The sequence below is a fragment of the Columba livia genome, chromosome 6 (assembly GCF_036013475.1).
Source record: "Columba livia isolate bColLiv1 breed racing homer chromosome 6, bColLiv1.pat.W.v2, whole genome shotgun sequence".
Lineage (NCBI taxonomy): Eukaryota > Metazoa > Chordata > Aves > Columbiformes > Columbidae > Columba > Columba livia.
Window position 1 is genome coordinate 11948488 of NC_088607.1, and position 21626 is coordinate 11970113.

Consider the following 21626-nt stretch of genomic DNA (forward strand, 5'->3'; position numbering starts at 1 on the left):
GCAAGTGGCTCCTTTCTTGTTGTGCCACTGATTGATTAGTGGAGTTTGTCCAAGTAATTTTCCCTCTTGATATCTGCACTTTCCTTCTCTGCCACAAAGTTGGTGTGAAGATTAACTAATTAATCTCATGAGATTCTTTAATGAAAGGAATGCCTTACTGAGCAACAGAACAAAGTACAGGCAATATGTATGAATACAGCTCATTCCAGATCTCTACAAAGTTGAGGTTTCTTTTCTCCTCTGAGCAAGTAAGACTGTCTCAGATTTAAAAAAGTTTTTTGTATTCTCTGTTCAGTACAATGCAGAACATCTGTTGCAAAATAACAGATGATTAATAATTGAAACTAGATTGCACTGCCCAAAATAAAGTGCCTGTAGTTTTGTAGCTTTCCTGAGTTTTTTGCCTTTGTTTCTTTATTTCTTCTCAAAACATAATAATCAAATACAATCATTGTTATGAGTTAGATTTTATGCCAGAATGGAAGTTTCTACAGTGTTTATTTAAGTTTTGAGGAATAGTTTTTCAAGCCATTTTCTGTGATAAAGCTTTGTATGTCGAATATGTGTAAAAGAAGAGAAAGTAGTGTGTAAAAATAATGAAATGGGAATAGTAAAATTCGATTCTGTGTCAGGCTACTAGATGAGACCCAAATGGGCTGTGGAATTAGGAGGCAAGAATCTAGAATTTTATTTGAGAGAGAGATGAAAACTGAGAAGCTTAATCATTTCATGTTCCTTCCCGCAGAACTGATTGCTCCAGAGCCAGTGTTTATGTGCATGATTAGGAGCTAAACCTGCCGAATTCTATTTTCAGCACTGCTACAGGATCACAGCGGGTGAAACTAACCTTGGTGGTTTGGGCTCATATAGCACTTCTAGCTTCCAAAGCTCTTGCTAAGTTAAGATGGGCCTTTAAGTTAAAAGGAATGTAAAATTGAAGGTATTCTTATTTGTTCTAAAACTGACATTATAACCCCAGACATTTAAAATTAAAATTAACACTGAATGGAAAGTAAATAGTTTCAGATTGGATAGGCCCAAAATGTTTGTGGAATCTTTATCCCTGAAGGTATTTAAAAACTGAAGGAATAAAACCTTGAGCATCTATTTGTACCTTTGAAGCTGGCTCAGTAGGGAGCAGGAGTTTGGAGTAAAAACCATCCAGAGGCCTTTACCTACCCAAATTAAATTATTTAAATTATAAGTCACTTTATAATTCTAGATAAAACAAAAGTTGCCCTGAAACCTCCCTCAATAATCTATTAAATTATATTAATGAAATGTTTTATTGTTTTAGTATTACATTTCTAGTTTTGCATAAGGAAGATGCAAATAAGAGTTCCTTTCTTTTTTTACAGTCCTCATCAAGCTGCTACATGCATTAGCTCAAGTAAAGACAATATAGAATCTTTAATTCTTGAGTAATGGAAATGGAAACTGCAATTTAAAAAGCTAGGGTTTTTAAAGTGATGCTAATCTTCAGGGTGTCCTTTCTCCCCCATCTTGTCTAAAAGTGATTACCTCAAAGCAAAGACATGTATTTTAAGAATTCCCACTTGCTGCTGGAATTGCAGCTTATTCTTGGGACAGTGAAGGTCAAAGTTTCTCTTTATTCACAGTCCAGCCCACAAGCAGTGACTCAGCAGCACACAAAAAAACTATAGATGTGACAACATCTTCACCTTAATGAAAAAAGAAGTAGTTGAAGCTTTTCAGGTCTGGTTCAAGGTGAAGCACTTTTGAGAAAGGGGCATCTGCCAAAGCTCAGGCACAGAGAAAAGGCTGCAGGTAGAGACCTGCCTGCTTGATGAATGTCCCCATGCTGAGGCGCTGCGAGTGCTGAACTGGGCTATGTGTGGGTGCACTGCCCTCTCTTGGGTTTTCTTAGAAACAAGATCAGCCCCATCCCACTTGGTGCTTCAGATGTTTTCTGAACTGAAGTTTAGAGTAGGGAGTGGTCATTATTGTACCTTGTTCTCTCTCAGGAAAAATCTACTCCCCCACACGTCCAGACTTTAATATCTCAATTAATATCGAGTAGGATGAGTGGAGAGAACAACTGAATGGCATCTGCACAGATGCCTCAGCCTCATGTTTGCTTTTCATGAGTCTACACCGCATTGATTCAACCCTATACCTGGGACTTGGCTGGTATGAAAATTCAGATAATGTGGAGAAACCATATTAAACTGGGATGAGTCAAAGTAGAAAAAGCTGAGCAACAATAACAGCACTTGTTCATTAATACATGCATATTAATTTTGGCTTGTGATGTTCAAGATAGAAAGGTTCACTAGTACTTTTTCACTGGCTTTCAGACAACAGTCACATAAAAGAAATATGGAAACGTCAACTGACTAAGATTATGATTATTGTTGAAAATCACAACAATAGCTGTAATTCTGGAAGTGTTCCTAAACATGAAAAAATAAGCTTTTGTTTAATTTGAATGGTTAGATATTGAGAGAATTAAAGCTTTATCATTTATTACAAAATATTATTTCAGTCAATGTGGGAAGAGGGAACAGTGAGCTGAAGTGACCTCTTATTCCTGGAATAATCAGAAATAAGTCTTCTAAAGCTCACTGTTATTAGACAAAAGCCTTTTACAAATTGCTGAAACAAGTCTATTAAAAACATCTGTATAGGACTTCAAATATTGCACTCAACCAAAAATGGGCTAGAGACAAAAAGCAGAGGATTAGACAGTTTGTAATATAAAAGTTTAAGACCATATTTTTCTGAAATCCTTTAATAGAAAGAAGACATCACGTTCAGCCAAGGTGGCCAGTCAATGGTCTTATTCGATGCATAGGTAACAGGACTGCTCTAGTTTCTTGCAATGTCATTTTAAAACGTGTTTGCTAAGACAGATGGTGGTGTTTTCCATTTGATGCATAGAGAAATATTGTTTTAAGACAGATTAAGTGTGTTTTCTTGTTTCTTTGTTGGGGGGTTTATGGTGGTTGTTTTTTGTTGTAGATTTTGTTTTGTTTTCTGGTTAGCATATGTGTAGTGGGGTTCAGCTGCTGTTTGATACCCTTTGCTTAGCCTTGTGTAAGGATGTGCTGTAGAAATAAGTATGTCTCATACTTTTTGTATTCTGAAACCTCTAAACAGGACAGTTTGTGCAGAAGGGCTACTGAAATCTCATGTATTTTGCGGCAACTTCTAAATGTAGATGCGTGCTATTTTCTGCCTATGTGCACACACGTAAAAATTTCTCCCAAAATGTCTCCTTTTTAAAATTGTTTTGGACTTTCACTAAATAATGGTATTATTCTGTATAACTGAAGAGGCAATCAGAAGAATTTTGGAAGCGACTTTTTATGCCTCTGTCTGATGCTTGGATAACAGGGAATTATACAGTGTTTCTTCTATTATTGGAAGTTGATATATACATTCACTTCTTCTGTCTGGTAAAACCACCCCACATAATTCCCACAGATAATAAAGAAATAGAACTTTACTTGACTGCTTTCTTTTGTGGTCACTTTTGGCCTATAATGAACTTCTTCACTAATACAGAACAGGTAAATGGATTATTTTTTCCAGCCACTAGCCAACTTTTTATTTTAAATCACATTCATCAAGATGCCAAATGCAATTCTCAACAATTCTTCTATTAGGGACACTGTACAATTCCAGCTTTCAGAAATATTGGCAGGTGATAATTTTTCTCTCTCAAAAGATAGTCCTTTGCCATCTAGTATTCTGCTGACAAGAGATTGTCTTATCGCCCAATGAACACTAAATCTTTCATGTGTGCAAACAAGATAAATTTACCATCTGAACCTTTCACCACATCATTTCTCTTACCTTTGAACCGCCAAGATTTGAGGAAGATGGTAGTATTCTGTGAGTTATGGAACTCCTGTGGATTCTTGGGGGAAACTGCTAGAGTTTCCACTGTCCGGATCTTGACTGAGTTTAAATCTGAATTACTCTCTTTAGGAATCATGAGTATAATTTCAACTGGGGGAGACTTGGAGTATGTTACCATCCATACGAGCCAAGTTCTGACTGATTTAATGAGTTTGGGTTATGTAACTTTGTATAAATAAGAACATTTTTATTCTTAAGTCACTGAGTTATAGTTGCAAACAACTTGTGCATAGACCTTTTCTTTATGTTAAAATTGTCATTTCTACTTATTTCTGAGACCATTCCAAACCTTGTCATCATTTAAAGGCCATATTATTATTTTTTTTTTTCAGTGTTGAAAGTGTAATTCTGTAACTGAAGTCTTTCCCTACAAAATTACTGCACTTTCTGAGTTAACATGAACTTCTGGAAATATTAATAAAACAATTCACAGTCCCTTGATTGAATTATTGGTGTATTATTTTAATGATGTCTTAATGAAATTGCTCAGTAACTAACCTTGTCTTTTAGTTGGCATTAGAGACAGCTTCAAAACTGTCAGCTCTAGGTCATTTCATATTTTCATGTAGGTGCTAATACTGTTAGCTAATTTATTTAAAGCAAAGACTTGGGCCAAATTTTGTGACATTACTCCTGAGCACAGTTCTATAGCACTTGATATTAACCCATTAGTAAACCTTGTTAGGCTTTGCAGAGGTTTTAGTCTCCTTTTCCTCTGTTAATATCCAAATGAATGTTTGAGTTATTTCTTTTTTGGTAATTTTGTTCCTAATTTATTTGCTCTTGCAACCACTTACTGCTTCCAGCAACTCAGTCCTGTAAAAGGAGTTGTTTCAATTTCTGTTACAGTAGTGTTTCATGTATTTCAGAATGTTATGGCCAAAGCAGTTCCTTTCTTTGGCTTGTTTCATTTTATTTCTTATTCTAGGTCTTAAAAAAGCTTAAACAATGAGCTAGTTTGATTAGTTAAAAGATGGCAACATGAAATGCTTGTGTGAATTGGTGAATCTGGAGAATCAGGTTTTCTTTTTACACAATCTTTATGCCTTGTAAATGGTAATCCAAATTCAGCGGTGATATGTAAAGTGGTGGAAATTAAGTTTCATTATGCTGGGATTCCATGGCACTGATGCTCTTGCAATCAGTTACCATGTAAAAAAGCTACCCCCAACCCTCTGAAATTATGTAACTGGCATGCAGACAAGCTGGAAGAAAATGCAAATGTTTAAAGAATTTAAGTGGCAAATGGCCTGCTTTTGTTAAGAGTGGGACATTTCTGTTCCTCCTTGCTGATTACCTTTTTTGCCATTCCTGACTCTTCTGTTTTCCTGTGAGAAATGTTGCTTGTCCCATTTTGGTCACTAGTGTTAGGTCTATACATGAAGCATGTAATAGGTGAGGACTGTGAAGGTTCTTTAAGGGGATTCAACCCAATTTGCATTTCATCCCTATTTCTGGTCAGGTGATATAATTCAGATCTATTGATATATCAGAAGTGAATGGAAGAACACATGAATCTATATTTGTGGGTTTTTTTTCATACCTTTCTATTTCATTGATATTGTGCTCTTTCCTACAAAGTATTAGAAAAACGAGATATAAGGAGATATAAGGGGCCAAAATAAAATACTGAAAGAAGTTCTAGACTTATTTTGACTCAGCCACTGAAGCTGGCATTCAGGCCAGTTGTATAAGGGTCATGATTCCATCTACAGAAGAAAAATCAGAATCCTCGTTTGAAGTTTTCCTGAGTTTCCTTGTGAGGACAGCAAAAATCAGCATAAGGACAATCTGCCACCACCAGTTTAGCACCAAAAAAGGTGTGTAAAAACTGTGGACTCTTTAAGATCTATAAATTATTTTCATATACATTTTTCACTTCTAAGTAAAGCAAATCAAGATTCTCCCTTTTCAGAGGTTGAATGATTAATGGGTGCCTTGCATTTGGTTGCAAAAGCCTGTGTCGTTGTTATTGACTTTTGTTACAGAGAAAATCCCACTCTGTCTGAAGCATCAGGAAATGCAGCGTGTACTTGCTGTACCTGGTGTGAGTAAGCAGATTCTGATCATTGCTGAGCACTGATCTAAACAAAGAGCAATTACTTTTGCTGGGAAGAAATAGAGTCTTGGTTTATCCTCACTCTTCATTTTTGTTTAACATAAGACAACAACAAATCAGACCAGAGACACTCTGAGGTTGGTCTCTCTTTACTAGGGGCTTTTGCTGGAAGTGAAAGGCAGATATGTATGTCTCTTTTTACTTCTGTGTTAATAGCTTTATTTTGTAACGGTGGAATCAGAGGCAGTTTAAAAACTGACAAGATAAAAATGATAGGCTCAATTTTTCACATAAGAAGTTGCTGGATCAGCCCACTGAGCTGATAATGTTATCGTTTATCATTTTCATTCACCCTCCAGTGATGTAAAAACAGCCATGCTAAATCAGACTGAATCTTAACCAATCTCACTCTCTGTTGAGAGGGAAGTGTCAGATCAGGGTAAGTATATAATTATATTTTCCTATATATTTTCCCAGATTTCAACAATCTGTGGTCCAGATTCCTGAAACAACAGTGATATTTTTGAATTGTTCATTTTTTTTTTCTCCAGTAACATTTTCTGTTCATTTTTCCTATTCATATAAGCTTTTGCTATTGACAACAAACTATAGCAAGGAATTCCATGGTTTAACAAGGCAAAAATCATGGCCTTACCTGTCTTTTGTATCTCACTCTTGATAATTTCATTTGATGCTCATGAATTTTATAATATGACAGAGTGAATAATTGTTCTCTGAGCATTTCCAGGCCATTCATAGTTTTGTAGATTTTGGTCAAATTGCCTCTTATTTATATCTTTTGGAAGTTGAAGAGTTCATTTATTTGCTGCTTGTATGAAAAATGTTTCACAGGTTTTTTTGATCAGTCTTATAGCTATTCTGTGTGTTCTACTGTAGGTCTTTTTTTTTTTTTCAAGATGGATAGCACCCAATGTTAAAGAAGTGGAAACACTTCACAGTGGCCAAATAGCATCGTTTGTCATGCTATTTAATTTTTTCCTCCAATAATTCCTACTGCTGTACTGAGGCTTTTTTGTAGGATCTGAGGACTGAGCGTCTGTTTTCACAGATGTTTTCACTGAAACAGAGCCCCAGACTCTTTTCCTAAGAAGGAATGTATGTTCTGAGTCTAATGTCATATCTGTTATGATAGGTTGCGTTTCTCCATTTCTATTTTTTTTCATACATCATCAATGAATTTCACCTGTCCTTTTACTGCTCAGGTAAATTGCAAAATCCTTTTACAGATCTTCATAGCTGAAGATACTTTAGAGGTCTTTCATCATTCTGAATGCCTTGCTGCCATCACCAAACTTTGTCACCTATCTTTTCTTTCTTCATTCCAAATGATAAACAAATAAATTCAACAGCACAAAGCATTGGGGAAATTTCAAATGAATGCTTTTCTCCATTGTGGAAATGGAAAGGATTTCCCTAACCTTTGATGCTGATCTTCCAAACGTAAGTTAATCTATGAAGGGCATTTTACCCCATGACAATTTCAAATCCTTTGGCAAGGGGGCCCCTCAAAAATCCTGTTAAACTTTGTCAGCTAGGTTGTCTTTCCCTGCAGGCTCTGAGAACCTAGTTAGATTTAAGGTGTGATTTTTCATGTGCAAAAGTCATGTTGACTCCTCCATGATGTCCAGAATATACTCATCTAGAAACCAGTGTTAGCTGGGAAAGCAGTGATGTGGTGTATTAGCCACTGTAGAAACTGAGTGAGAAGATTGCTCCTTTGAGGAGCTCACATTTAAGGAATTGAGCATGCTTTCTACAGTGAAGTTAGAAATCATCAAAATAGTTTCTTTCTAATCTCCTATCTTATATATTCTCATATACTGAAATTTATTACTTCTAAACTTAGATTATTCTTACTGGTTTTCTTTTCCATGCTTTTCCAGGAAAAGTGTCTGTGTCCAGTTTTATCTTCCGTATAAGCAACTGCACCTAGTCTTCGAAGCAGAAATGGGCTTCATTTATTTAAAAGTAAAATCTAAAATATATTTACTCTGTGTTTCATATGCTGCAACAACAAAAACATTAAAAAGAATTATACTTTTTCTCCTTTCTCATTTATGTCTCAGGCAACTTATGCGATAAAACTGAGGTAATGTGGGTGCAACTACATTAGCACGTAGTGTAGCTCAGTGGAAGTGGGTTTGTACAACTAGGTAGCTGATATTGAGATGTCATCTATCTGCGATATAGATGTTTTGGATGCAGGTGGTCTGACTTTAGAGTGCTGTTAGCCAGGTACTCTGAGTTAAATATCCTGTAGTGGTCAGAGCACATTAGAAGAATTCCTGAAATGTATATTCTGGTTTAGTTTCCTTGAAAGGGAATTCAGTTCCTGTGCTCTGAGATCACTGTGGTGTGAACCAGACAATAGTATGTAAGAATTTGCTGTAAATATTTCCTCCCAAGACTTGTGGGATTCTTTTCAGAAACACACTTCTGGTCTAATTAGAAAGGTTCATGTAGATACATGCAGCAATTCTACCTCTTTTAGCAGATTTTTCATGCAGATTTCAGTTCTGCTTCTTATCCAATAAATGTTATCTTTTGGGCTTGTAACTCTGATTATTCACATGCAGATATGTTATAATTAAATTTGCTTTTCTTATCTTGTAAGAAACACGGTGCTCTGACTGTGATGTGAGCAGTGGCTGCTTAGTCACCTCTTGCTTGTAGTGGTTTATGGCATCTGTGCAAAACGATTGTCCACACAGGGTACAACAGCTGAGCAGACAGTTCTGTCCCAGCCCTGAGCTGGTCTCAGTTAACAGTCTGACTGGTGGCTACAGAGTCGCCTGTCAACTCCATCCCTTGTCTCCGGCTACATATGCCCTTGCATAAATCTGCAGCAGTTTGCACAGCTCCACCATATCTAAAACACTATTGCTATTGGCATATGTAGTAAAACCAAAGTGTCCTGAAACACTGCATATGTGCAGAATAGCTGGTTATCACAGTGCAACAACTAAAGCTTCTACAGACAGTAAATACCTGAAAACACAGTAGTAATAGCCCAGGGTGGTAGTTAGCAGATTAAAGCCAGTGTCAGCAGTGCTGGCAAGTCTGTTTAGGCACTTAACTTTTATTGATTGAAAGAGGAATTAGGTGCTTCAGTGCTTCAGCAGTTCGTCCCTCAATTCCCTTTCTAAGAAATGAAGATAAGAGCATTTTCACACTTCAGAGAAGTGGCCTGGCAGAAAATGTATTAAGGCAGTGATGTGCCTGGATGTGACAGTGATGAGGTCAGATGAGTTCCATGTGCAGGTATAAGGAAATATGTGAGACTAGAGTGGATCTTGATTATCAACTTGCCTTAGAGGCACAAACCAAAGTCAATGACAAGACTCTTATTAACTTCAGGGAGCTCGATCAAGCCCATTGATTTGTGCTTATTTCTGCTCTAGTTGCTATAGTCCAAATTAATGCTGTGCTCTGATATTTTCAAATACCAGCATAAACAAAACCCACACAAGAAGGAAATAATAAAAACAGGAGAATCATAATGCCTGAATCATAGTACTGAATTGATAAATGTTACCCATAGGAACATTGTCCCAGAAATTAATCTGGTGAGAAAAAAGAATCAACTGATAAACATCACCATTAATTTTTGGCTTCAGAACCTGGATAGGCTGCTTAGTGACAGTAGATGTTCTATATATTGATGTTTTGATTGTTAATGCATTCTGTGTAGCTTCTGTCATGTAATCTTCAGTTTAGAATTGCATCAATGGTATGCTTAGTCTGTTTAAATTGTTAACGAAAGAATGTTTAATTCTAATAATGAATGTTTTCATCACAAAATTTTGAAAGTAAATCAGATAGAGAAAGGGAGGCTGTACCTTTATGCTACAATGGAAATATTATCCTTTTTTACATTAGAGATATGGTGTGATAACGTAACTGGTCTAAGATCACTCAGGATTTTAAAATTCAGGGATTTTTAAGAACCTCAACCTTCTGAGTCACAGGTCAAATAGTTATGCTATGAAAGAGGTTTTCTAGACACAAATAAAAACCTCTGGCAGTTACCCAATAATGAAGGACATTTCCTGTGTAGATTATATGTGTGTTTATAAATTCACATACAAATAGTTCTTTTGCGTCTGGTGCCTATCAAGACTTATGGCATCCTATAGCTCATAGGTAGTGAGTTAAGTTATATTTAACTCTGCCTGCCTAAATGAAAGAAAGAGAAGGAAATGGAGTGTGTGGTTTTTGCAGTGGCCAAACACAGATGGGAATTTACTCTGAGAAATGCCAGGCATGGATCCTTTCATTTTAGACTTGTCTAAGAACTGATCAGTGTTTGCCATTTGCAAAGCAACAGCAGGACCTGTACTTAAAAAAAAAATAAATAAAAAAATTCTTATGATTCAAGGCTTTAATACCTTCCCAGGCAAATATTCTTCAGAAGTTTTCATGTTTGTTGTTCATGGCACCTCATTCCCATTCCTTAGGGGTATTACTTCTTTGCTTGCTGAAATACTGCAATACTGGAATGATCTCTTTCTGCTGCTCAAACCTATATATTCTCTCATGCAGAGACACATGAAAGGAGTATCTCGTTATTCTCTCTGATTCGTCAGCAATGCAGACCAATTAATACCACAGTTAATGGGAAGAAGTAGCTACTACAACTGCAGGCCATATATCTTCTGTCACTCATGAACTGATACTCCTGGACAAAGCTAGAAAGCAACTTTGCTATGCAAAGACTATTTTTGATACACGACCGAATCTATAATTCACAACACCATAGAAACTGGAGATGGAAAGAACCCAGCATGTTATCAAATGTGTTCCCCTGCCAAAGCAAGATTGCTTCTTGCAGACAGCCAGGTTATAACATTTCAGGCAATGAAGCTGTCATCTTCTCTGAAAATTCTGCCAGAGGCTAACAAACCTCACCGTTAGAGCTTGTTCTGTATGTCTGTCTCTCTTTTTTTTTTTTTTTTTTTTTTTTTTTTTTTTCTTAACACCCAACGTTTCATCTGCCCCTTCAGTAGGTGGTTCATAAAGACTCTAGCAGCCCACTGTGGCTGCCTGGTAACTTAGTAAGTTTGCACTCTGGTGTTACAAATTTTATGTTTGATTTTTCTGATAACCTAAGAAAAACTTCATTTAGGTCTGTTTTAACTAGTAGTAAAGTCATTCTGCCTGTTTGGTCACATGTTGTGTGTTTTTATATACAAAGATGAAATATACTGTTTCCCTTACTGTAAGATTGGTTAAGCTTAATTTTGATATTACATTGACACATTTTGAAATGTGCATATTTAATAAGTTTATCTGAAGTTCCTAGCTGTGTACTTATTTTTCCATCTGACTACTGTTCACCATTTTATTTTCATCTTTCTGTTCCGTATAGATTATGCTGCTGACTGATCCAGAAGTTGAGAGCAGCTTATTAATCAGTTCTGATGAAGGGGCCACCTATCAAAAATACCGTCTGAACTTCTACATCCACAGTCTGCTTTTCCATCCCAAGCAGGAAGATTGGATCTTAGCATACAGCCAAGATCAGAAGGTAAGAAATGTTGGCAGCATTTTGCTTTGTTAGCTTAGGAACAACCTAGGGTTTCTCCATCTCTCCACGTTACTGCTGCAGAGAATTCAGGACAGTCGTTGGAAATACCAAACTGATATTTCCAAGCAAGAAACATTGAATAAACCTCAATGTAAAGGACAAAGTAAAAGACATGGATATCTACTGTGTTATTGACATCTAGCCCTCTATGGCTGACCTGACAGTCTGCATTTATTCATCAGTCCTCTCGGCAATATCATGTAACAGGCAATGGGCAAAGACGACAGCTGGGATCCTTCATGCTAGGAATAACAACTAATCTGTAATGAGGCTTTTTGTCCCCTTATTTGATAATTCTCTTGCTCTGTCCTAGCACCAGTGCCAAGAACAGTGTAAGACACTCCTTGTTCTTATCTGGTTAGCACATTTTCGAGTAGCCTTTGATTTTTTAAGAGACAAGTAGCAGTGAATCAATTTCCTTTGAAGTCCAGTTCCTTCAGTATAGGTAATCCATCAGCTGAATAAATATGCTGTGAGACTTGTCTTGATTTTTTCCTGCCCAACTTGAGACAACAGAACAGGACTTGATTGTAAGAAGACCACATTGTCAGAACTTTCTGAAAATCAGGTGCATCAGTACCTAGAAGTCAGCAATCTTCCAGCGAAGGACTTTATGGAACACAATCTGTTTAGTTTGCCAAAAAGCAGATTGAAGGGAGACTAGATAAATATGGGGGAAGACAAGATGTATGAGTAAGAATTGTAATCTAGCAAAAATCTTGTAGCAAGGGTTGATGGCTGGGAGTCAGTGGCAGATAAACTCAACTGTAAAGTAACTAACCATGGGAGCAAACTGTTCTGAGAAATGCTGGGTTTCATATCCTGACATTGTGGTGGTTTTGAATAAAACTGGAAAAAGACAAAAACAGTTTGCTGAGATCCCAACAGGGGTAAAAGAATGAAATACCTTGGCATCTAGTATATAAGACTTTATACAAAGTAATTTAGTCATTTATTTTTGTTTTACCTGTGATGAAGCTATGAGAATCTGAATCTAATCAATAATCAAAGTATTGGCTGTTTTTTTCAGGTTGCACATTAATGGGAATAGCAACATAGAAGTTTGAAGTCTAGGATGTTTTCCATCTCTGTATTTGAATTAATTTTACAGACATCAAACAACTAATTTTCCTTTAGCCTAAATTTGACTTGCTGTTACTATTAGTGTAAGCCTGAGAAAATAAAGGCATAAAGAGGCTAAATAAGTAGCTGAAGTCACAAAATGATTTTATGGGAATTTTTGGGGTAGAAGTTCAGTCCTGTGCTTTATACTCAAAACCAGTATCCTTCCAGGACTGTAGCTTAATATCCTTCCCGTCTATCAGAAATGCATTTTGCTTGCCTAATTCTTCCTGTAAAGTCAGTTGTATGCAATATTTTTCACTCACCTCTCTCACAGCATTTTGTAGAGTGTACTGTGGTTATAATCTGTTCAGAGGAAGGTGCAGATTAAATTATTTCTGGGTGTTCAGTATGTAATTAGACAAGGTCAAAATGTTTCCTTTCCCCTGTGCCTGTTGAATTCTCTGGACAGATACAAAACCAAACAGAATCTGTTCTCTGCTGTCTTTTAGGACCCATTGGAATGAAAATTACTGTGTGTTAGTAACAGGAAATTTATTACATGAGGATCAATGAAACATCCAGTGGTAAATTTGTCAAATGGAGTTAGCAATAGTGGAAAATGAATTTCAGCTGTTGTAGTAGTCAGCCTGCTCAGGAAATAATTCTGAATTAGTCCATACAACTAACGCTCATCTAATCTATGGTAGATGGATACCAGCAAGTATATTGTCACTATTCTATAGGAAACTCCTACTCTTCTATGGAATTCTACAGAATCCTTAAGAAGAACCTGGATATAAGAAAAAGGGCCTTTTTGTGTGTTATCCCGAACTTGGACAAGAGGGTGCAGGCTGTATAGTAAAATGTCTTTGTATTATGTCATTGATTATCAAATTGGATAACTGTTGGTAATTCAATACAGTAGTTGCAAGAGAAAAATCATGTAGCACAAGATCTGTAGATCTGTACCAATTAGCTCTACAATATAATTTTAAAAGTAGTCTGTATAGATATGAGTCACAGACCTAGTTTCTACTTTAAAACATAATGGACATGTTTTCTGACTTCAACAAGCTTTGGTCAAGAACCATAGAGGGTAACCAACAGGCAGAGAGTATTAATCAGATTGGAAAAAATTAAACATGACTCAAACTAAAGGTCAAGTTCAGCCTGTGGCTAACCATAAATTACTCCGATTGGTTACATGCTTGTATATCCAAAGGCAAAATTTTCTCAGAGTAATTAGGAGGTCCTGCAAGTATTTAGATAATTGCAGTGGCAACTGTGGGGTGGTTTGGAACAAATGACACTGCTATTTGCTATTTTGTGATGTTGTGCTAAGGCCGTATTTAAGGAAAGAGAACCCATTACTCTGTGGGTTCCAAGCACTGTGTGCACATTAAGAGTCCCTCAAGGAAGCAAGGGAAATGTATCTGCATAGTAAGGAATTTACATTTTGATATAACTGACTTTGATGACATTGACTGAAGAGGACGTGCGGGATTTGTTGATGGTGGCCATAATAGAGTAAGTTGGATTTTGACCAGTTAGGATTGTTGCAGTCATGTAATTTTGTTATTGACAGACAGGAGGGAGGTGAGAATGAACTAGTAAACACATTTACATGCTCCTAGCAAGCTACATCATTGTTGCCATCTGTTTGCATCTTGTCATTGCAGCAGGTGAGACCAGGAGAACTGGGTGGTGAATAGAGCAAGAGCTGGATAGACAGGAATCATATTGAGTCCAAACTGGTTTTGTTCTTGGAAATTGTCCATCCAATTCAAGACTGACGAGGGCAAAGCCAACAGTTAGTGCATGCCTCTCATTGCTCAGTTGTAATGAACAGGAAATGGGTCACATAGCATCATCCCTCAATCTCTTCACAGCCCACTGAGTCTATCACTATGATAAGTACTACAAATTTTTTAAATTATTTATTATTTGGTTGAATAGGGATTTACTCAATGGAAGGGAAATCTGTGTTAACTGAAGTCATTCTATGTCCCAGTTTCTTGGGTGTTGTGTGGGGGTGAATGTGGTTAATTACTGGGGTTCAGCTAATGAGCTATAATTCGTTAAGCTTCAGTGACTTGGTTGCTTTTGTTCATGTATCCCTCCCCTGTGTCTCTGCCTGGGGCAGCAGACTTGAATTACCACAGCTGACAGACCAGTCCCTTCTTCAGTCATGACTTTTTCCTGCCAGTCTTGAGAAAAAAAAAAAAAGAGCAGCCAAGCGGCCAACCATCTGTCGCCTACACTAATTGCTTCGTGATTGCATTCATTGTTCTGACTGAAAGTACAGTTGTTACATGGCTGATTCTTACCACATAATTGCAGAACTATTGTATGCTTCTGCATTTTCTGTGTAAGAGAAGTTACAAATCAGGAGGAAACTTTAGATACAGTAAAGTGTTGTGTGAGGCAAAAACTTGTTGGATGTTGTGTACATGTGATCTCTCGTGAGTGTAATCAACTTGGTTGTGGAATGGGGACCTGTATTTTATGGGAGTATTGCTTATGTATTATTATGTAATCTTCAAAAGTGGCTTGCTGTGTAATCAGAGGGTGGGTTGGAAGAGCCTCTACTTCATATGGAGACATCTTCTGCTATTCAGATGGGTCAGACACACAGAGGAATGGTTAGTAATCAGCCATGAATAACAGAGCTGTTTGGAGAGATGAAATACAGGTGAAACTGGGAAACACGAGTCAGACAGGCAAAAAAGCTGGGTTATAACTGCTCAGCTCAGGAATAAATGCACAAAGGCACTCAGGCACTGAAAGGCAGCAACAGAGGATGAAAAAGCAGGTTTAAAATGGAATTACTGTTCTTCCTTCTCGTCTTTAATTTTAAATGAACTCTTGAAAAGCCAGGCATCCCAGACTATAGGAGCTCTGTCAACATAGTGCTAGTAAATTAACAGATTTACATTTCCTTTTTTTTCTTTTTCCTCCTGATTTTGGCCTTTCCCAAATATCTGATTCCATCTGTCTACCTTTATTTAACATGTGTGTCATGCTGGACATCAGTCAGTTAGGGACTGATACTTGACTGTGTAGCTCAAGTGCCAAAGTTTAGTAAATCAGGATTCTGATGCTTATGGGAAAATGTATATATCCTGTCACCAAACCATGTAGTCTTCCTCAGTTTCCTACAGTAAAGGAGGTCCACTCCTTATGCATTCAAGTAGAAGAGAAAGGTGTCCATACATCAGGAATGACAGAGAAACTGCTTACAATAGAGATAAGGATGCATATGGCCACATGTTGTCTGTGTGAGAACAGATCAACAAAGTACCTTCAGCCACATCTGTCTTTGTTTTTGATGTAATGCTTGTGTCTGACAGTAGGCTCCCTGCCACAGTTGTAGCCAGCATTCACTCTTCAAGATGTGATGACTATTTTGGATGCACTACATAATTCTAAAACCTTTCATTTCACTGCATTAGGATGTAACTTTGAGAGTGGCTCTGCTCAGAAAAGGGTCAAACCAGGGACGCCTAGAGGTTCCTTTCAACATACATTATTGTGTTTCTATTTACACCATCTCAATTTCAGTGATAACAGTCACTGCCTACATAGATAAGAAAACAGGGAATAAATTTCACATTTACTTTATCTGAAATTGCATTGTTATTTTTTAAAAAATTGACATTACCATATAGAGGCATCATTTTGGGATGTTTCCTTTTTCCACACTGATGACAACGTTTAGAGGACTATTCATTGGGCTAATGTTAGCTGAGGCAGGCTAATTCCATCTAAAATTAATGGAGAGGAAAAAAGCTTCTGTAGAGTGGTAAGCACTAGCCACTTTGAATCATCCTCTGGAAAAGCCTATCTCTTTTGACAGACTACAACAAAACCAGGGATCTAGTTTGCATAAAACTAATGTTAGCCAATGCAAATAACTCCCCCCTTCCCTAAGGCATTACTCTTCCAGCAACCCACACTGTTTATGTTAATATGTAGGACACCGCTAATCAACCAAGCCAGTTTTCCGGTAAACTTGATTGTCTTTGACACACATTGTTGAAGATGAAAAGTAGTAAAGAATTTGCACGTTAAAAGGTGTTTGTTCCGAGGCTTTGCAGTGTCTCGCTTTCTGCATGGTCTTAGATATCTTTTCTGGGTTATCAGCACCTGTGCCAGTGATGGAAAGGGCCTTCCACACAAAGGCCTTGTGAATGCTAACCCATATTTCTAAGACTTTCCGTGTTTTTACATTTCTAAGCAAGTGATCAGTCATGCATAGAAACATCCACATTTCTATTTAGGGCTGTGCATACCATTTGTGTGAAGATCTTAAGCGCAGAGACCTGTTGGACATCCTGATAACACATCTTGCATGCAACTCATTACAATTACATAATACCTTGTTATCTCTAGGCAAGCTGAGTAACATTTGGTGGCAACCAGCATACTGAATATGAACACAGAAGGGATATCAGAACTATTTATCTGGCTCTTATTTTATTAGGAGTTTTCCTTTTCTTGTACAGTCAGTTCCTCAGCATTCTCAGCAAGAAGAATAATAATGGTGTCAGATTGTATATTTTGTTTTCATTGGCCATAAGGCAGTGTACAAACATAATGTGCTGGGGTAACAACTTAAAATAAAGAATGGAGTTAAAACAGGGAGGAATCTCTAACATTCTTTCTTCCCCTACTAAATAATTAAAAAAAAAGAAAAAAAAAAAAAAAGAAAAGAAAAAAAAATCAACAGAGCCCAGTGGCAGCCCGGCAGTCCAGACAGGAAGATACATTTCTTAGCCACGAGTATGATCAGTGAAACAGAAGGAAAGGCTCTTGAGCAATAATCACTTCACTCTTTACCACCAACTTACTCATCTTCAGGCAGATCAATATGTTCTTGCTTATCCATCTGTATGAACAACAGCCCTCTGAAGCCCTAGAGAACTTGTTTTTTTGCTGCTTTGAGATCTTTGGATGCATACTTACAGCTATGAGTAGATCCATTTTTCTCTGAAAGGTTTTCTGTACTCTACATAACTCCAGTTTTCCTACTTCCATGAAAAAATTACTTTTTTCCTTTCTATCAGAGCTGGACAGTTCACTGGATTAGGAATAAAGAAATGTACTCAGTATCACTGGGTCTGCCACTGATCTCTGTGGTGCTGAACAATTCCCTTCACTCTTCTGTTGTAAAGACTCACCTCTCCCTTTGTCATTTGTTTTGACTGTATTCTCCAACATGTTTCCAGTTTCTTATTGTACAGAGTGCCTCTCAACACTAAATTCACTTGGAACCAGAGGTTTTAATATAATGCAAATAATAAACAATGATATTTTAAAACTTAAAGCTATGCATGTGTGCATTGTAATTTCTCACACTTTGTCCTAAATTCTGCTGTAATATGCCTTTTCTGTTCTCATTCTAATACAACATACTTTTTAAACAAAAAATATATTTAATGAAGTTATGTAAACAGTTATGAACCTACCTGGTAAATGTACAACTCAACAGAAAGCAAGTGCAGGATACACTGTTACCTGTTACAAAGAACAGTATTTTTTACCAGAGAAGGGAATTAACCTCGAGGACAACATACTAAGTGGAGTGGTAAATTCATCATCCCCTGGAATTGAGATTGGCTGTCTTTCCAAATGATACAATCTAGTTCAGCCATCAGTTGTTGGCCTGAATATAATCCTTTTTAGTGCTTGAGTTAGTGGTAAAGATTCTGCAGCATCTGTTAGGAGGAGAACAGACTGATGATACTAGTGGCTCCTTCTGGCTTTAAAGGAACCTGCCAGGTATATATATTTTAAATATCTGCTGGTAAAAATGTGTTTCCTGCCACTTTTTTAGCTTATGAGTTGAATGCACTGCAGACATCATGCTAATAGAGTTGCTTGCAAGCTGCCACAAAACCGGAACACCAGCTGATGTGGCTTGCATGAGAATGTGTGTGGAGAGGTAGGAAGAAAGCTGAGGGTCATCTCCAGGATGTTTTGATGAGTAACATGCACAAAAGAAACTGATGTGTTACAACCATACTGAACAAGTCTACATGACAGTAGCATGCGGTTCATCAGCAAAAGCAGCAGAGACCTCACTGGTATTTGAATGGGCTGTGAAACAAGTATACGAAAGCTTTATCACTCTGTGTTTCCATCAGCATTCAATAAACACCAATTATTTGGTATCCTTATTGATGCCTTCTGCGTCACATGATTAATGCATTGCTGCAACTTAAAATGTTAAAAGTCTCTGCAGTGTCCTATGAACTCTATTGCTTCAAGGGTACTTAAGCATCTTAACCTACAATTTGATCAGAGACTAGGGAAGTAAATGAGTATCAGCACTTTAACCAGTTTTTGTATCCCGGATCATGAGTCTTATGCCTTATTTTAGGAAGGAAGTAACCTGCATTATTTTGGGTTCTTTGTTTATATAAAACAAACTGTTCTATTAAATCCAGTGGTGGAAGAGGAAAGCCTTGGAAGGGGAATAGTGTGATTCAGGGAATAGCAACATAGCTCCCAGCCTTCTGACTGCTCTGAGAAAGAAATGCCCTGTGCAGTAATTCCTTTAAATTTAATGTACTTTGTTTGATACCCAAGTAAGCTGCACTGGATGCATGTTGGGAACATGTGTGCACCAAGTTGCTATTCATTCTTTCTCACTGTTTGAGATGTCTGTGGTACCACTGTAAAAACTTCTTTCCCACTGTGGTAATTTTTTGTCGAGTAAGTAGATCCAAGGGTATAAGGATCTGGAAGATAATCAAGAACTACTATATATCTATATAAACATGCTCAATCTTAATTCCTTACCAGATGCACTAACCTAAATCTTTACTTCAGACTGCATGGAAAGTGAAAGAAATGCAAGAGAGACTTAAATTGAAGTAATACATCACCGAATTGAAGCATTCCATGTGATGTCTATCCTATTGCTCTTTACTTTCCTGAAGGCTTCAAATTAGTTCTAAATATGGTCTTTCACAGTTGAATAGCATTTGAATGATGCCCCTATGAACAATGAGAATAATGACTAAAACTTTGTAGAAGAGTGGAATTTTGTCAAATACACCTGTGGTGGTAGTAAAGTACAATTTCTCAGCAATAAATTTATTCAGTATATATGAACAGGGATAAGAAGAAGAACCTGCCTGCATTTATTTCAGATTACATTCTTGCATATTCGCAAAGAGTTCTCTGCATCCAGTTTCACTCTGTTATGTTTATAGTTAAAGCTAAACTGTGCTTTGGAATGCTGTATTCTTTGGTGAGATGGGGATAAATTAAAAAATAATGAACTGAAGATGAGGAAAAAAATGATCTCTCAGTCTTTACATGGCTCATAAGTGCAAATCTGTGCTTTAGGTTTACTGGTGTTTGGGGGATTTTTATGTGGGAATAAATTATGTTTGAAGGGTTGAAGGTGAAATACCATGAACAGGGTTAGTTTCAATCTTCTCATAGAAACACCAGGAAGTGTAAGCGGCAAGAAATCAGTATATGTGAAGAAACAACCAGGAGGATTCACAAAGAGGAACATTCTCAGGGAATCAGAGGTGAATTTGGATTAAACCTGGTGCTTTCAAAGATGTTCTGAGCTAGTTTTCCAGTTGCATATGTGTTTTTTTTAAGGTCAATACTGTAGTGTAGGTTGAATTGCTTTGGTCAGATCTGTGTCCTGGGAGAATGAGTGTAGCTTTTATGGAAACTAGAGGTGAAAGAAACCTTTTTCTTTTGTGAAAACAAGAATACAAAAGTTGGTAAATCCAACTAACAAATAAATTTATTCTCCATGCCATACTCTATTTTAACTTGTTCAGGGAAATTTTCTTAAGTAAAAGAAAAATAATGGGAACTACTAGTCTGCTCAAATTATTTCCCTTGTGTCACTTCAGCATGCAATTTAAATCACCTTTTCTTCAGCAAGACTCTTAATTTCCATGTGCATAATGTTTTTGTGTAAGATGAAATCAGTACATAAAATCAAATATTCTTATCAGCATAGCAAGTACAAGGAGCTACTACATGAATCAAGATAGGTATGTGAAGAAGCATCATAACCAATCAGAATATCCAATTAAATACTGAGTCACATATTAAATGAGGAAATGTTTATCTGTCTTCTTGGAGTGATGTATAGATTACTGAGAAAGTTGAGTTTTTGGTATGGTGAGTTTGAGTGTGCAGGGAGCAGAGTTGTCCACTGGCTCTGGAGAGCCCAGAGCTTGTTGGAACTGGGCAAGAATGGAGACTGCTTCTTTAAGACAAATTTGCATTTACTAGCGACGTCTGATTGATGATATGCTTTCTTACCAAAGAAACAATTCAACTGCCTCATGAGAGCCAGATTTTTGGCTGGGAAAAATCTCAGGAAAAATCCAGTGTTTGTAAGGGAAACAAGTGGTGCACAGTACAGTTTTATTAAAGTGCATGTCCAGGTGCAATACTTTATGAAACTGTTACCAGCTCATTTTGTTTATCCTAAAGATGTGAGTTTATTTCAGAAGATCTCAACTTCATAATTCAGTCAAACCGAGATAGACAGGCAGGGTCCTGTAGGTCGTAATCTCATATCATTAGTGATTGTATCAGAATGAATCAAATTTGCATGGCACCTAGAGAACACTAGGCCCTCAAATCTCATATTTTAGCTACTTGCTTTAGAGTTTTTAAAATGCATATAGATGAATTAAAAAAAAAAAAAAAACAAAACAGCCAAATAAGACTGCTGGTAAATTAAAGAGAGAGATTAATCCCAAGTTAGTGTCATTTGTCTTAGCTTCATAAAAGTGAGAGGAAGTCTGATGTTTTATAGCACTTATGACTCCCACACAGTCCCTTTAGGAGAGGTGTTTTAAGGATGAGTCTGTATATTACACATCAGGGTTTTCTGCAGCTTTTCAGTGAAGATATGCAACCTTTATCTGTAAAATGGCAAGAAGGTTGTGTTCTTTACAGTAAATATTTGTTTATTAGACATATTGCTCACTAAGAGAACTATTGAAGGAGTTCATTACC

The 21626-nt window shown here is 37.0% G+C and overlaps 1 protein-coding gene across 4 annotated transcripts in view; it reads left to right on the plus strand.

The window, feature by feature from the left end:
* SORCS1 (sortilin related VPS10 domain containing receptor 1) overlaps nucleotides 1–21626 on the plus strand; it is a 285482-nt gene that overhangs the window by 158224 nt on the left and 105632 nt on the right. For all 4 annotated transcript variants that reach the window (XM_065067076.1, XM_065067077.1, XM_065067078.1 and 1 more), the window contains exon 4: nucleotides 11334–11492. In XM_065067076.1, the coding sequence (XP_064923148.1) occupies nucleotides 11334–11492 (159 nt within the window). The remainder of the gene's footprint in view (nucleotides 1–11333; nucleotides 11493–21626) is intronic.